Genomic DNA, 14,820 nt, shown 5'->3' with positions numbered 1-14,820 from the left:
GGGCCGATGGAGTGTAATGAAGAGTAATAATATAAAAACTCAGGGTGAAAAAGGCCAATGTCTCTTCTCCCTCAACCAAACTGCCGGGTATTCCTGATACCACCCCCTGTAACTTAGTCCACTTCTGGCAATCTCTGCTATTATTGAAGGTCCAAGTTTGTTGTTTGGCTCCTCGTTCTTCGGTGTAACAGGGTGGACCTCCTACTGGCTTGCACCCGCTCGTACCACTCTGATGGATCTCGCATTAGTTGCTGCAGGGGGACTCCGCCACTGACCCCTTCCCATTCAGTTTGCCAATATGACTGCCGCCGCCATCTCCTCACATTCAGTGCCATGAAGGAGTTTCTGCCACTAACTCCTCACTGCCCAGTCCACCCAGTCCGCTGTGGGGAGGCCTGCCACTAGCCATCCTCCAACCAGGCTCCCCTTAGATGGAATTTGGGGCCAGTTATCAGTCCTTGGAGTTGGCGTTGACTCTCGGCAGTAATGCTGTGACTCAGCAGCACAACAGCTCAGCAAAGCAAGGTTGAAGACATTCCACAGCTCAGCATTCCAAGCATTCCAAGCATTCCTGATTTGCCACAGTATCAACTTTGCTGCACGCTCTGACACCAAGGCTCCGATTATCAGTCTAAGGACAGACAAGAGGTGTCATAAAAGAATAGAGGGTCACTAATTTTGCAGCCCTCTCTAGCTGACCACTTGCTCACCCCCTGCTGGGTCTTCTTCTGAGTTCCTTTGCACATTAGACATAGCTGCATCCAACAATTTGAACCAGGGTCTTCCAGGGGTGGTCAACCTATGGTTCTCCAGATGCTCATGGCCATGCTGGCCATGCTGGCAGGGGCTGATGGGAATTGTAGTCCATGAACATCTGGAGCACCATAGGTTGACCACCCCTAGTCTAATCACTGCTCCACTCTGGCTTTAATTGTGTGCAAGTAAAAGGGAGGTGCTTCCAACCAGTCCTTGATCACTGGGTTGGGCTTCTTTTAAACCTTGCCCTTCCTTTTAAACCTTAAAGCAAGATTTTGGAAAACAAACAAACAAACAAACCAATATTGTACTGTGGTTTGTGCCATGCAGAAAGGATGCTAATCCTTTAGTTCCATGCTCATTAAATATAAACACAAAATACAACTAATAGAAGATAAGTGTTCTTGCTTGAGTGCTCGGTGTAGTCATTAATGCATTTGTATGTTCCTTTTCCTCCCTAGAGTTCAGGGTCCCAAGTGGGTTTCCCATCCCCAGGTAGTTTGCAAGGCCAGTCTTGCCTGGCTTCAGCACATAGAACTGTGTCCTGGGCCCTTGGACCAAAATGGAGTCAGAGAGACCTGACTCCATTTTGAAGCACTCTCAGTGAAGGCCTCCCAGTGTGGCTTCCAGGGCTGCTTGCTCAGCCAGTTTGCTGCCTTGAGTTTCTGTCTCCCACCACCTCTCCTCACAAATTCTTTCCCACAGACTGGTTTTACCCCACTGCACATTGCCGCTCACTACGAGAACCTCAATGTGGCCCAATTACTACTGAACCGTGGAGCAAGCGTCAACTTCACTCCCCAGGTAGGCGCAGTATTTTCCTGACACTGGCAGGCCTTTGACATTGGGCTTGTGCTCATTGATTGTGGAATGGGGGGAGGCACGGGGAAACCTGATGTCTAGCTATTACTGCTTTGGACTACAGCTTGGGGAATCCCATGACTGAATGCTTCTCCATGCAAAAAATATCCATCCATGTAGCAAACTTGCAGGTCTTGGTAGATGGCTGGGAATCCTTCTCCCTGATACCAAGTTTTTAATAGAGAAAGGTATTGTTTCGCATGCAGGAGTCTATAATCATGTGAGCTTGGCTGCTGAGAGCCACCACAGGCTCCCTTTGGTGGACAGCAAACTGTGGACAACTTATGCTCAGTTGACAGGGGGGGCTGAAAAAGATTGCTATTATTGACCTTGGACAGTTGCATTTATGAAAGAAGATGGGAGAATGGAGAAGGAGAAAAGTGTAGGATCGAGGAGAAGCCTGAAAGAGGGAAGTGAAACTGATAGTCCTTCCCTGGGGGAAATAACTCCTGGGCAAGGGGGGTGAACCCTATCAAGTGTTAAAGAAGGAAAATTGGAGCCTGTGTGTATGTACCTGCCTCCACGGAGTTTAAACAATTTTAAACCATCAAATAAGCTAGACCTGTTTGACTCACAAATGACAGCCAAATGAACATTCTCAGTAGTTACACACAGCTGTCAGTAGAACAAAACAGCGATATTTTGTGACGGTTTATCTATTGTATATAGTTAGACAAATGTAGGGGGTACAAACTTCCTGTGGCCCAGAGGACTCAAAGAACCGGGAAAAATGCCCCAGGAAACTGCAATGGCCTAATCGTTCTAAGCAAGCATTTTTAGTGTTCTCTTGGAGGGACAAATGTGGTGTGCAAGAAACCCAGAGGGAATATTTTTTGTGGTTGTAATAATTCCTGGGGATGTGGATTGGTAAAGTACAGCAGAGGCATATCTATGGAACGTGGCACCCAGGGCAAGCTCTCAAACTGTGCCCACCCCCCAACAACCTCTTGTGATACTGGACAAAATGAGTCAACAGTTTGACTCAGCTTCATGTATTCCCCTCTCTGCTCTCCCCAAATGCAGAACGGCATCACTCCACTGCACATTGCCTCCCGTCGTGGTAACATCATCATGGTGCGCTTATTGCTTGACCGAGGAGCTCACATTGAGACCCTTACCAAGGTAAGGCATGAGTAAGCTATTCTGATCCAGTGTCTGTGATGTTGTGGGGCCCCTGCCAAAGGCTGTGAAATTGGCATGGGGGAAATGGACAGGGAAAGGCAGTGTGATTAGAATGGCAACAACAGAAACTCTTGCAGTGGATTCTACAAGAACATAAGAACAAGCCAGCTGGATCAGACCAGAGTCCATCTAGTCCAGCTCTCTGCTACTCGCAGTGGCCCACCAGGTGCCTTTGGGAGCTCACATGCAGGATGTGAAAGCAATGGCCTTCTGCGGCTGTGGCTCCTGAGCACCTGTTCTGTTGCTCCTGTTGCTCCTGAGCACCTGATCTGTTAGGCAAGGGCCTTGCCTTGAACACAAGAGAACCTCTTTGCCCATACAGAACCTTTCTTCATGGATCTCATAAACAGTGCTTCATGTCCCCACGTGTGTATTTAGTCTACAATCATGCTGCATCATGGGTTTTGTTATTGAAAGTCTGCTTCAATTGTTGGAAGTGATAGTTCCTGTACATCATATTGTGAGAATATCGAGTTCAGTTTGTGAAATGCCACTCAACCATGTGAGTCTTCACCACTTGTAGTGTAATCGAAACATAGTCTTACCTTTGTAACAATTGTGTATAAAACCATGGCTCTGTTTGATTAAAACTCCAGGTGTTTTAGAGACAATAAAAAGCTTTCAGTGGGCGAGGGAGAGTGGACCAGGGCTACAGCACACATACACTATTTCACAAGTAATATGGTCCTGAGAACAAGGTGTGAGTGTCTATACTATCAGATATAGAGAACCAGCATTAAGATGCAAACTTACTGTTGTCTAAGTACCATCGTAACATTTTCTCTGTGTTTGGGACAAGGAATGGCCAGCAATGGGAGATTTTTTTCCACTAAATGGGTATGGCTAAAGGAGGGCAGGTTGGGGTACCAGTGAGAATTACTTTTAAAATTATTCCTAGCTGAACCACTGGCTCTCATATGATCATTGTGCCCTTTTTCTACAGGATGAACTGACGCCATTGCACTGTGCCTCCAGGAATGGACATGTGCGGATTGCTGAAATCTTGCTGGACCATGGTGCTCCCATACAAGCAAAAACAAAGGTGGCGGAGAATGGAGGAATTATGTAGGGAGGGGGCAAGGGAATTGCTTCTCACAAGGGTGAAGGAGATTATTTTCCTCTGTACTGCACCCTCTCTCTGGGCAGTGCGTGTCCCAGCTATTGAATTCCGCCCCACCCCCACTGTATGTACCTTTTCTCCATAACAGCCAGTTGGGTCCAATCCTGTTACAAGCAAGAAGTAGTGAGAATGAATATCTGAGTTTGGGAAGAAGAACTTGTTCTTCTGAAACACTGGGACTTGGTTTAATTCTCTTACAAGTTATCATTACTACTTTCCAGCAAAAAGCCTATTAGTCAGTCGTCAGTCAGTCAGTTATATCACCTGTCCCCCAGTCAGTGTTCACAAGACAGAAAACATAAAAACATTAAAAAATCTGTGCAATTAAAATGAATTTAAAATTATACAGTAATTCAATTAAAAACACATAACACTGGAAGGAGAGCCAGTACCTATTATTAGGGTATTCCAAATGAAATAAGTCTTCACCTGCTGGTGAAAGCAACTGATAGAACAGTGATGGCGAACCTTTTTGAGACCGAGTGCCCAAATTGCAACCCAAACCCCACATATTTATTGCAAAGTGCCAGCCCGGCAACGTAACCTGAATGCTGAGGTTTTAGTTTAGAAAAAAACGGTTGGCTCTCTCTTCCTCCGCTCCACCCGCTCGAGCAGGGACCAGCCTGCTTTAGGATCCAGCAAGTCCCATGCGCACCGCTCTGTGCCTCTCTAGCATCTCTGCCCCCTTTGCGCCCCCCCCCCCGGGCAGCAGCCACCCAGAGCACAGGCACCAGGCCCGCCAGCCGAGTCCTCCCTGCTCCCCTCGGTGTGCACATGTCGTGCTCAGTGGCCCAGGCCAGCCTAGATGGGTGTGTGTGTGTGTGTGTGGGGGGGTGATTTTCCACCCCCACATGACGAACTCTATGTGTGCGTGCCCACAGAGAGGGCTCCGAGTGCCACCTTTTGCACCTGTGCCATAGGTTTGCCATCACTGTGATAGAAGGAGAAAGATTAATCTTCTTGGGAATGGAGTTCCAAAGTGTTGGTGCCATGACCAAGAAGGCCCTTTCTTGGGTTGCCACCTATCTGACTTCAGATTATTATGATTATTAGGAGAAGAGATAGTGTGTAGAGGGGCATTTACATATTACAAATATCCAGGGGCGTAACAAGGCAGCCCTGGGCAAAACCTGAGTTGGATGTTTTGCACCAGGACATTGGTGCCTGCAACCAAAATTTCAGCATATCATCAGGATACTGTCCTTATGCTACTCCCCATGTCTGGTGAGGTTTGGTTCAGGGAGTCCAAAGTTATGGACTCCCAAAGGGGGTGCCCCATCCCACATTGTTTCCAATGGGAGCTAATAGGAGATGGGGGCTACAGTTTTGAGGGTCCATAACTTTGGCCCCCCTGAACCAAACTGCACCAAACCTGGGGGGTATCATCAGGTGGCAGCTCTGATGAGACCCTGAGGATTCTGACGCACCGGGCCGTCTCTCATTTCCTGCATGGCACAGAATCCAGAACATGGATAGCCTAGTAAGGGTGCTTTTGAGGTCAGCACCAAACTTTCAGGGTATCATCTGAAACTGTCCTATGGTACCCCTTTAGCTTGCAGTTTATTTAGACAGGGTTATAACTCAGGTGCCCCATCCCCCCTGAACCAAACTGCACAAAGCTTGGGGGGGTGCCATCATCTCCAGATGATACCCTGAAATTTTGGTGCCGATACATCAAAAATGCACCCCCTGCAGGAACATCCTAGAAATTTGCCCAATAATCTTTATTCTGCATTGAGTTTTCTGCATTGCTGTCAATGGGGGTTGCAGGCTGTGGGGGGCACATTTCTGAAGGCACCCCCATCTCCTATTAGCTCCCATTGGAAACAATGGGGGATAGGGGCACCCCTTTTGGGGGTCCATAACTTTGGACTCTCTGAACCAAACCTCACCAAACCTGGGAGGTAGTATAAGGACAGTCCCCTGATGATACCCTGAAATTTTGGTGCCGCTAGCCTAAAAACTGCGCCCCCTGCAGGCCGAAAATGGAAAACCACTAAAATACCCAAAAACGAACCCAGCATTTTGATGCCCCCCACAAGGTGATGCCCTGGGCAGCTGCCCACCTTGCCCAATGGGCATTACGCCAGTGCAAATATCCCTCCGTGTGTGTATGTGTGTGTGTTCCATGCACATGGGTGGGTGCACATCTGCAATGGGAAGTCTTTATTCAGAAAAAGACATTGCACCTTCCCTGAGACCCTGTGAATGAGAGCTCCACTACCCACTATCATGGGGAAAAGTTTGGCTTTGTCCTAACTGTGACTCCCCCCACCCCCCACCATGCGGAGTTTTACTTGGACCTTTACTCTAGTGGGGAAACCATTCCATTTTATGGGAGAAAACCAAGGATTCACTCAGGCAAAGGGAGTGAAACCTCTTGCCCACCCTTAATGATCATATCCTGTGACACTCAAGTCTAATCTTGTTTCCATAGTTGCATCTTAGCTTCTGTTGGTGCTGGGTAAGGTCCAAAACCTGTTATGCATGTAGAGAGACAATTTGCGATATAGCATCACCTACATATTTGGCACTTTCTTGAGAAAGACAAAAAAAGAGCAGGTGGCTGTTGGTAAGGAGTTTATTCCCTAAATTTAGATAGGGAGGGGAGAGGCAAATGGAAAAATTCAAACAGAAGGAAATGCCATGTTGTATAGTTTGGCCTTGTTTCAGTTAGGGATGCCTGCTGAACAGTTAAGCCAGGGGCTTCTTGGAAGAATTTTCTTTTTACCTGGACTTGGAAGGCAGAGGGCAAAATGAGACCACATAATTTTCTAGGGGTGGCCAAGGGCCTGAACCCCTGAATCTAATTCACCTCCTATCAAAGTTGCCTCTAGCTGCAGTCCCTATGCAGTGCTCCAGCCAGAAACATCTGCATGTCCACATAACCCTTGATCTTTGTTAGATGAGTTGAAGCTCCAACTGTGTCTTTCCTTGTTCCAGAACGGCCTGTCCCCCATCCACATGGCCTCCCAAGGGGATCACTTGGACTGTGTACGGCTGCTGCTTCAGTACAATGCTGACATCGATGACATCACGCTAGACCACCTGACACCTCTGCACGTGGCTGCCCACTGTGGCCACCACAGGGTGGCCAAAGTCCTGCTGGATAAGGGGGCAAAGCCCAATGCCCGGGCCCTGGTGAGTGGGGAAGTTTTTGTTGGAGAGGAAGACCAAGCTGCCTGCCTCTGCCGTGGAGCTGACAAGTCTGTCTTTATCTGCATCTGCAGAATGGCTTCACCCCACTTCACATTGCTTGCAAGAAGAACCACACCCGAGTGATGGATCTCCTGCTGAAGACAGGGGCCTCCATTGATGCAGTCACTGAGGTAACTCAGAGCTTTCAACACATAATATAATCAAGCTATTTGGACAGCCGTCATGCAGGAGGACAGTGCAGCTGTTTAACATGTATGTAGAGGGATCAGGCTAGCTCAGGTTAGCCCAATCTCATCAGATCTCAGAAGCTAAGTAGGGTTGGTCCTGGTTAGTACTTGGATGGGAGACCACCCAGGAAGACCAGGATTGTTGTATGGAGGAAAGCAATGGCAAATCACCTGTGCTCATCTCTTGCCCCAAAAGCCTTTTGGGGTTACCAAAAGTTAGCTGTGACTTCATGGCACTTTCTAGAAGGAGAGAGCAGAACTGTACTAGTCACCTCATTTTTACATGCGTTCAGAAGAGAAGCCAGGCTGTTAGGCATGTTTACACCTTCACACATATACACATGCTGTACAAATCTATCTCTTTATATAAAAAATTGTACTGCTATAGGATGATATTTCTTCGGTAAGCAGCTCTTCAGCTGACGTCAAAAGGAAAGTCACTCAGCAGACACCTCACCAGGTCTCTTAGGAAAGACCCTCCGGCCTGGTTGCCTAAGGTAGAGATGGGGGGTAGATGAAAATCAAAGTAGGTTACAGGCAGAAAATCACATTGTGGCAAACTGTCTATGTTGGAAACTCACACCAAACACAAAAGCAGCACAACCAACGTGGAGATGAGGGACTGATTTTTTTTTCTCATTATAATGTTAATTTTTTTAACTGGAATTTTAAAAGTGTGAGTGTGGAGATCTGGATTCACAACTAAAGGAAATTTCTTAGCATGTGAAGCAGCATGAAGATTGTTTTATGGCTGATTGCAGAATTTATGTTGACTGCCCTCTGCCATTAAACTGATGAATTGAACGATGGGGCAGTTATATTTCAGCGGCCATATTCTCTGGGCTTGTCCAAGTTGTTTCTGACATTGTTTTGTGCTGGGCGCATAAAGAAGAGCATTGATACATGAGAAGAGACAGAAGAAGAGGTCCATCTGGCTCTGCAACCTATTTCCAGCAATTGCTAGCCAGAAACTTCTAGAAAGTCCACAAGGAGTGTGTGAAGAAAACACTTCTTTCCCGTGGTTTGCTCTTCTTCCTCCATTCAAAGATATCTTGCCGCTGAACATGCAGGTTCCATTTTGCCATTATAATTAATGATAGACCAATCTTTCCTCCACAAATTTGTACCAAGGCATCTCAACATCATCCACAGGTGTCCAGACCTCCAAGACATGGCCCGTATCAGTAGAGATGCCTTTTGAGGTCTTGAAGGAAGAGGGAGGTAACTGTGTTTAATTAACAAAGGCAACTACTCCTTACTGGCCATGCTTGATATTCCCCATTTCATTCCTCATTCCGGCCACATACCAGAACCAAAATTGCCTGAGAGAAATAAATAGACTGTGGGTGGGTTGCTACAGGTTCACCAGGGCTAGTATTTTATGTGCATGTTTGGAGTCCAGGATTAAGTCTCTGTTTTCAGCTACCCAGAAGCCCTAACTAGACTCCAAGTCCCTTGTTTTTATTGTTTATTTTTTGTCCACAGTCTGGTCTGACCCCTCTGCATGTGGCCTCTTTCATGGGCCACCTTCCTATTGTGAAGACCTTACTGCAACGCGGAGCCTCTCCCAATGTTTCCAACGTGGTGAGTCAGTAGCAGGGCAAAGAGATGGATAGAGCTTGTGCAAAGGTAGATCCCGTCTTCTGGCAGAGGCAGAGGAGTGCCCAGGTCTCTGGAGATCCCAGACGGATTTGGGTTGAGTCTTTAAGCAATAAAAGTCTTGCCCCAAAGAGAAGCCTGGATGCAGCACCATACCTTAGCTGTATGGTAAGAGGTGTGGGCATAGAATGCTTCCACTGAAGGGGTTGTGTTGTAACCCTACCCCCATCACACAACATAGAGATTGTGAAACATACAGCCCATTTTTTTTTTACATTTGTCTGCACTCAAGTCGCCCCCTTTTCATCCATCTCCCAAATTGACAAAAAAGAAAATTGCATATTAAAACTCCTCCATGTTTTTAAAAAAATGTGGGTAGGGACAGAAATTAAAACAAAAATACCGGCTGTGCAAACCCATCTGTGGATCTCAGCCAGTGAAGTACAGATGGCAGCAATCTCAAAGAAAAATAATGTAGCTCTGTGGTAAAACAGGCAACAGCTTAACACACGTACACATCCCTCCAGCTGGAATATGTTGAGTGTCATGGGGAAGACGGATCTGCTTCACACACACATTCGGACAGCGGCTCAGTTTGAGACTCCACTCAAACCCAGCTTCTTCTGACATGACGAGGAGGGCATAGATAACCCTATTACCTCAGCCGTCAGTGCTGGCTGCCAGACCCATGCAGCTCGGTAGTGCCATGACTTGTAGGTTGGTTTAGACCTGGGCTCTAACAGTGCCAGTCCAGAAGGCAATGGGTTGGGCTGTGCTCAATGTCCCCTATACCATTTGGTGCCTAGGAATGATCTGAGCCTCTGGGAAAGCACAGGATGAGGGAAGGAATGTGGCAGCTTTGCTTTCTGTTCTCCCTTTCCTGCGGCTGGGAGGAACTGGGGGTAGAACCTCCTGTCTCCACTCAGGAGTCTGAGCCTCGTAACTCACAAGTGTTCCAACCACTCTGGGCTTGTGACCCACTGCTTAAGAACTATTGCAATAAACCAGTAAAAGGAATTATTCTCTAGGCACAAAGCCCTTTGCTTACTTACTGATTTCAGAGTTTCTATCCTATTTTTAAGGATAAGCTACAAGCAGAAAATTAACCAAAGATTAAATAAACAATTCAAGAAGGTTATTGACAAGCTGAAGCGTGTCTAAAGGAGAGCGACCAAAATGGTAAGAGGGCTGGAATCCATGAGGAAAGACTTAGGGAGCTGGGTATGTTTAGTCTAGAGAAGGGGTGACATGATAGCCATGTTTTAAATATTTGAAGGGATGTTCATGTTGAAGATGGAGCAAGCTTGTTTTCTGCTGCTCCAGACACTAGGACAAGGAGCAATGGATTCAAACTATGAGAAAAGAGATTCCACCTAAATATTGGGAGGGACTTCCTGATGGTAAGGTCTGTTCAACAGTGGTATATACTGCCTTGGAGAGTAGTAAAGTCTCCTTCTTTGGACATTTTAAAACAGAGGTTGGATGGCCATCTGTTGGGAGTGCTTTGATTGTGTTTTCCTGCATGGCAAGGGTTTGGGCTGCATGGCCCTTGTGATCTCTTCAAATCTATTATTCTACACTAAGTACTATTATTCTACACTACTTTCTAAGACCATAGACTTCAGTGAACTTAGAAAGGTGTATTTCTGCTTAAGATGCCACTGTCAGAGTTGCTTGAAATCCAAGCAGGTTGAGCAGGCCCAGATCCAAATGACACATTCAGAAATACAGTACATATCCTCCCTAGATTGTACCACAGTAGACTGCAGAAGACAGAATGGTTGACTTTTACTCTACATAAAAACCATGCTGCCCATATAAAACTGAACAGTTCTGTGGGCTGGGAGATGTTTATATCATGCCATTCTTCCTCATCAGTTCTTTGGATTGGGTTCAGGCCTTTATACTAGTGGGTGAAAGAATCTTAGTCCATCTGGGTTCTGATGCTAGGGAGGGTCTTTACCAACCAATGTTTCTGGATTTGTTTTACTCTGCAGAAGGTAGAAACACCCCTTCACATGGCAGCTCGGGCTGGACACACTGAGGTGGCGAAATATCTACTACAGAACAAGGCGAAAGTTGATGCCAAAGCTAAGGTGGGTGCCCACAGGTGGCTAATAGCAGTCAACACCCCAGACTGAAGACATTGTGGGTGGCCTGCATTTTTTTTGTTGTGATTCACTGTACAATTCCAAAGTCTGTTACCCAGCATGGAGTTTGGTGGTGTTATAATTTAGTTTTCATTATCACTCAGTCAAGCTTCTGTCTTTCATATCTGCAGAAAACAAATCTAAAATCTATGGACAGCAGAATTTTGGTGGGAGAGGGTTCCTTAGTTGTGGGACAGAGGAATTCTGTAAAATAAGCCAATAGGTACAGAGTCATTTATTTACATAATTTGTTCTGTGCGTAGAATTTGGAGGTTTGTTTGTTTGTTTGTTTGTTTATTTATATTGTTCCACTTATATACCGCCCTCCCCCCGGAGGGCTCAGGGCGGTTTACAACAATGACCAGACAAGTGGATAGATAAAATACCATACGAAGTTAAAATACAGCGCTCAATTACCATAGACCGATTAAAATACAGATGGCATCCGACTATTAAATGGAATTTGGCAGGGGAGGGGATAACTGGCACAAATTACCAGCTCTGTAGCAGCTGCCAACACTACGAGATTCTTTGCAAATGACTAGGACAGATCAGAATAGAATTGGGAGTAGGACCTCTGCCCCCTGAAACTCCTTTCTCCTCCCTATGATTGTTGGGAACAGAACAAAGGCTACAAAGCCAGTAAACTTCTACAGATTTAGTTAATGTGAGCAGGTTCCAGAATCCAGCTTGTCTTAACTTTGAAAATGGGCTTAGGTTGGTGCAAAATTTCAATATCATTTTAAAAAACACAGCCCTGCTGTTTGAGCATCTTTTGAATGAGTCCAAAAGTCTTGCATTTGGCCAGAGTTCAGCACTGTGCCATTTTAGGCAACTGCTTGTAAAGAGCCAGGATAAGAAATTCTCTTCCGGACCACTGCAGGATGACCAGACACCGTTGCACTGTGCTGCTCGCCTTGGGCACTGCACTATGGTGAAGCTGTTGCTGGAGAATGGCGCTGACCCCAATCTGGCTACGACAGCTGGGCACACACCCCTGCACATCACTTCACGTGAGGGCCATCTGGACTGCGCCTGTGCCCTCCTTGAGAAGGAGGCATCACAGACAGTCATGACCAAGGTAAGGGGAGAATGGGGGCTGTTTCCTTCTTCTCTTCCTGTTTTCATTTTTGTCTTCTCCAAACACAGCGTTAGCCGAAAGGCCAGAGCCTCTAGGTCACTGGTTATTTTTTCCTAATTTGTTACAATGATGGTGTCAAGATTTCTCTGCATAACAAATCACCTTGTCCAGGAGGATGGGAGATGAGTAATTCTGTCAAGAGCACTTTTTGGCTGATTTTTGTTTTCACTCAAAATGTGGTCTTTCACCTACCAGAGCCTAGAGAAGTACGTGGGTTGCCTCGTGCTAAGGACCACCCGTCGTCCTTCCCCTTATTCTCTCGTGTTCTCCTTCCGGTGTCAGGCACTGATGTTCCCTGTTTCTCCCCAGAAAGGATTTACCCCTCTACACGTTGCTGCCAAATACGGGAAAGTGGATGTGGCTGAGGTACTGTTGGAGCGTGACGCCCAACCCAATGCAGCAGGGAAGGTATGCTTCATGTGCCTCCTTACAGTTCTACCCCCACACCCGCTTTGTTTAGCTTGTGGGCACTTTTGAGAAAGGGTGGTGGGTGCCAGCTCCAAATGGCTGCCATGGAAGGTGAAACCAATTTCAGAATGGATGTCATGGGGGTGGGAGGGCAGTTACCTAAGTTAGAGGGGTATTAAGATTTACATCCTCCTTAGATGGAGTAGCTATTCCCAAATGGACACTCCTGTAGACCCAAAGAGTATTGAGGTCTTCTAAAGCACTTCCTGCTCCAGTGGAATGGAGGAAAGCCCAGATTGGCTCTTTGCTTTGGAGAAGAAGTAAGTGGTTTTCAGGAAACACTTTAGTGGCAGCCATGGGCACCACATTGCAAGTCACTGCCTTACAGGAGAATGTAGGTAGTATTGGTAGGATATATGGTACTTCTTCCAAAAGATTTTCCATTCTGTGGTTGGCTCCCATGGGCTTCTTGCACCAGGAGAAGCTCCTTCCACCAGGGGGGAAGTACCTCCACCAGTGAAATGAACCCACCTGTTCCATCCCTGTGTTTCCTTCCCTCTCTGCAGAATGGCCTCACGCCCCTCCACGTAGCTGTGCATCACAACAACCTGGACATTGTCAAAGTGCTACTTCCCAAGGGAGCCTCCCCGCACAATGTGGCCTGGGTAAGGGGCAGGTGACTGAATACCACATTTTGGACTGAAATTTAGCAGTTTGGAGGACAAGTGGCTAAGGCGGGGGGGGGGGGTGAGGAGGGGGCTGGCTGCCAACTGGCATGGAATAATCTGATAAAGGGAGTCAGTGGTGACATCAACCCTAATTGCTCACTACAGTCATTAAGAGACCAGGGTAAAGACTCAGGGACACCCTGCTCAACTCTGAAACCCCATTTAGAAATGATGAATAATATCAGGGCAGGTATTCAGAAAGTGTCCTGACCTGGATGGCTAAGACTAGCCTGATTTAGTCAGACCTGAAAAACTAAAGAGGCTCAGTCCCAGATAGTACTGGGATTGAAGACCACTGAAGAACTTCAGAATTGCTACGCAGCAAACCGCCTCTGTTCATCTCTTGCTTTGAAAACCCTCAAGCCAGATGAGAGGTGATCACTGGCGTAATGCCCATTGGGCAAGGTGGGCATCTGCCCAGGGCATCACCTTGTGGGGGGCATCAAAATGCTGGGTTCGTTTTTGGGTATTTTAGTGGTTTTCCATTTGTGGCCTGCAGGGGGCGCAGTTTTTAGGCTAGTGGCATCAAAATTTCAGCGTATCATCAGAAGACTGTCCTTATGCTACCCCCCAAATTTGGTGAGGTTTGGTTTAGGGAGTCCAAAGTTATGGACTCCCAAAGGAGATGCCCCCATCCCCCATTGTTTCCAATGGGAGCTAATAGGAGATGGGGCTACAGTTTTGAGGGTCCATAATTTTGGCCCCCCTGAACCAAACTGCACCAAACTTGGGGGGTATCATTAGGGCAGTCTCCTGATGAGACCCTGAAAGTTTTGAGACTGTGCCTTCAGAAATGTGCCCCCCACAGCCTGCAACTCCCATTGACAGCAATGCAGAAAACTCAATGCAGAACAAAGATTCTTGGGCAAATTTCTAGGATGTTCCTGCAGGGAGTGCATTTTTGGATGTATCGGCACCAAAATTTCAGGGTATCATCTGGAGATGATGGAGTGGCCGCCCATTTGGGCGGGGGGGCATCCAACTCAGGTTTTGTCCAGGGCTACAGTTTGCTCAGGGCTGCCTCGTTACGCCCCTGGAGGTGATGCACCACTCAGAAAGCCCAGAGATATATTGTTGGGCTTGCATGTACACAGAGGTGGGATCCAGCAGGTTCTCACAGGTTCCCGAGAGTAGGTTACTAATTATTTGTGTGAGAGGGGGTTACTAATTGGTGATTTTGCCACGTGATTTTTGCCTTAGTTACGCCCCTCCTCTCAGCAGTAGCACGCAGAACTTGAAGCAGTCTAGCAGGAGGTGCACCAGAGTGGGTGGCAGCCTGCACCTGTGTGCATTCATTTCCCACCCAAGGACCAGTGCAGCGGCTGCGTCCTTGCCACAGCCCTGCCCAGGAATGCCCCGCCCCCGTCGTGCTCGCCCAGCCCCATTGGCGCTACGCCACAGTTTGAATCCCACCACCATGGGAACCTGTTACTAAAATTTTTGGATCCCACCACTGCATGTACAGGGGAGTTTGAATCCTGGTGTTAAG

At 47.1% G+C, this 14,820-nt stretch overlaps 1 protein-coding gene across 4 annotated transcripts in view; it reads left to right on the top strand.

Moving 5' to 3' along the window:
* Window positions 1-14,820, top strand: part of ANK1 (ankyrin 1) — a 179,662-nt gene that overhangs the window by 113,242 nt on the left and 51,600 nt on the right. For all 4 annotated transcript variants that reach the window (XM_048511972.1, XM_048511973.1, XM_048511971.1 and 1 more), the window contains exons 7-16: window positions 1,462-1,560; window positions 2,641-2,739; window positions 3,743-3,841; window positions 6,863-7,060; window positions 7,150-7,248; window positions 8,791-8,889; window positions 10,902-11,000; window positions 11,938-12,135; window positions 12,505-12,603; window positions 13,170-13,268. In XM_048511972.1, the coding sequence (XP_048367929.1) occupies window positions 1,462-1,560; window positions 2,641-2,739; window positions 3,743-3,841; window positions 6,863-7,060; window positions 7,150-7,248; window positions 8,791-8,889; window positions 10,902-11,000; window positions 11,938-12,135; window positions 12,505-12,603; window positions 13,170-13,268 (1,188 nt within the window). The remainder of the gene's footprint in view (window positions 1-1,461; window positions 1,561-2,640; window positions 2,740-3,742; window positions 3,842-6,862; window positions 7,061-7,149; window positions 7,249-8,790; window positions 8,890-10,901; window positions 11,001-11,937; window positions 12,136-12,504; window positions 12,604-13,169; window positions 13,269-14,820) is intronic.

This window comes from Sphaerodactylus townsendi, linkage group LG12, assembly GCF_021028975.2.
Source record: "Sphaerodactylus townsendi isolate TG3544 linkage group LG12, MPM_Stown_v2.3, whole genome shotgun sequence".
NCBI lineage: Eukaryota > Metazoa > Chordata > Lepidosauria > Squamata > Sphaerodactylidae > Sphaerodactylus > Sphaerodactylus townsendi.
The sequence above is the reverse complement of the archived record's forward strand: the minus strand, read 5'-3'. Positions and strand labels throughout refer to the sequence as shown.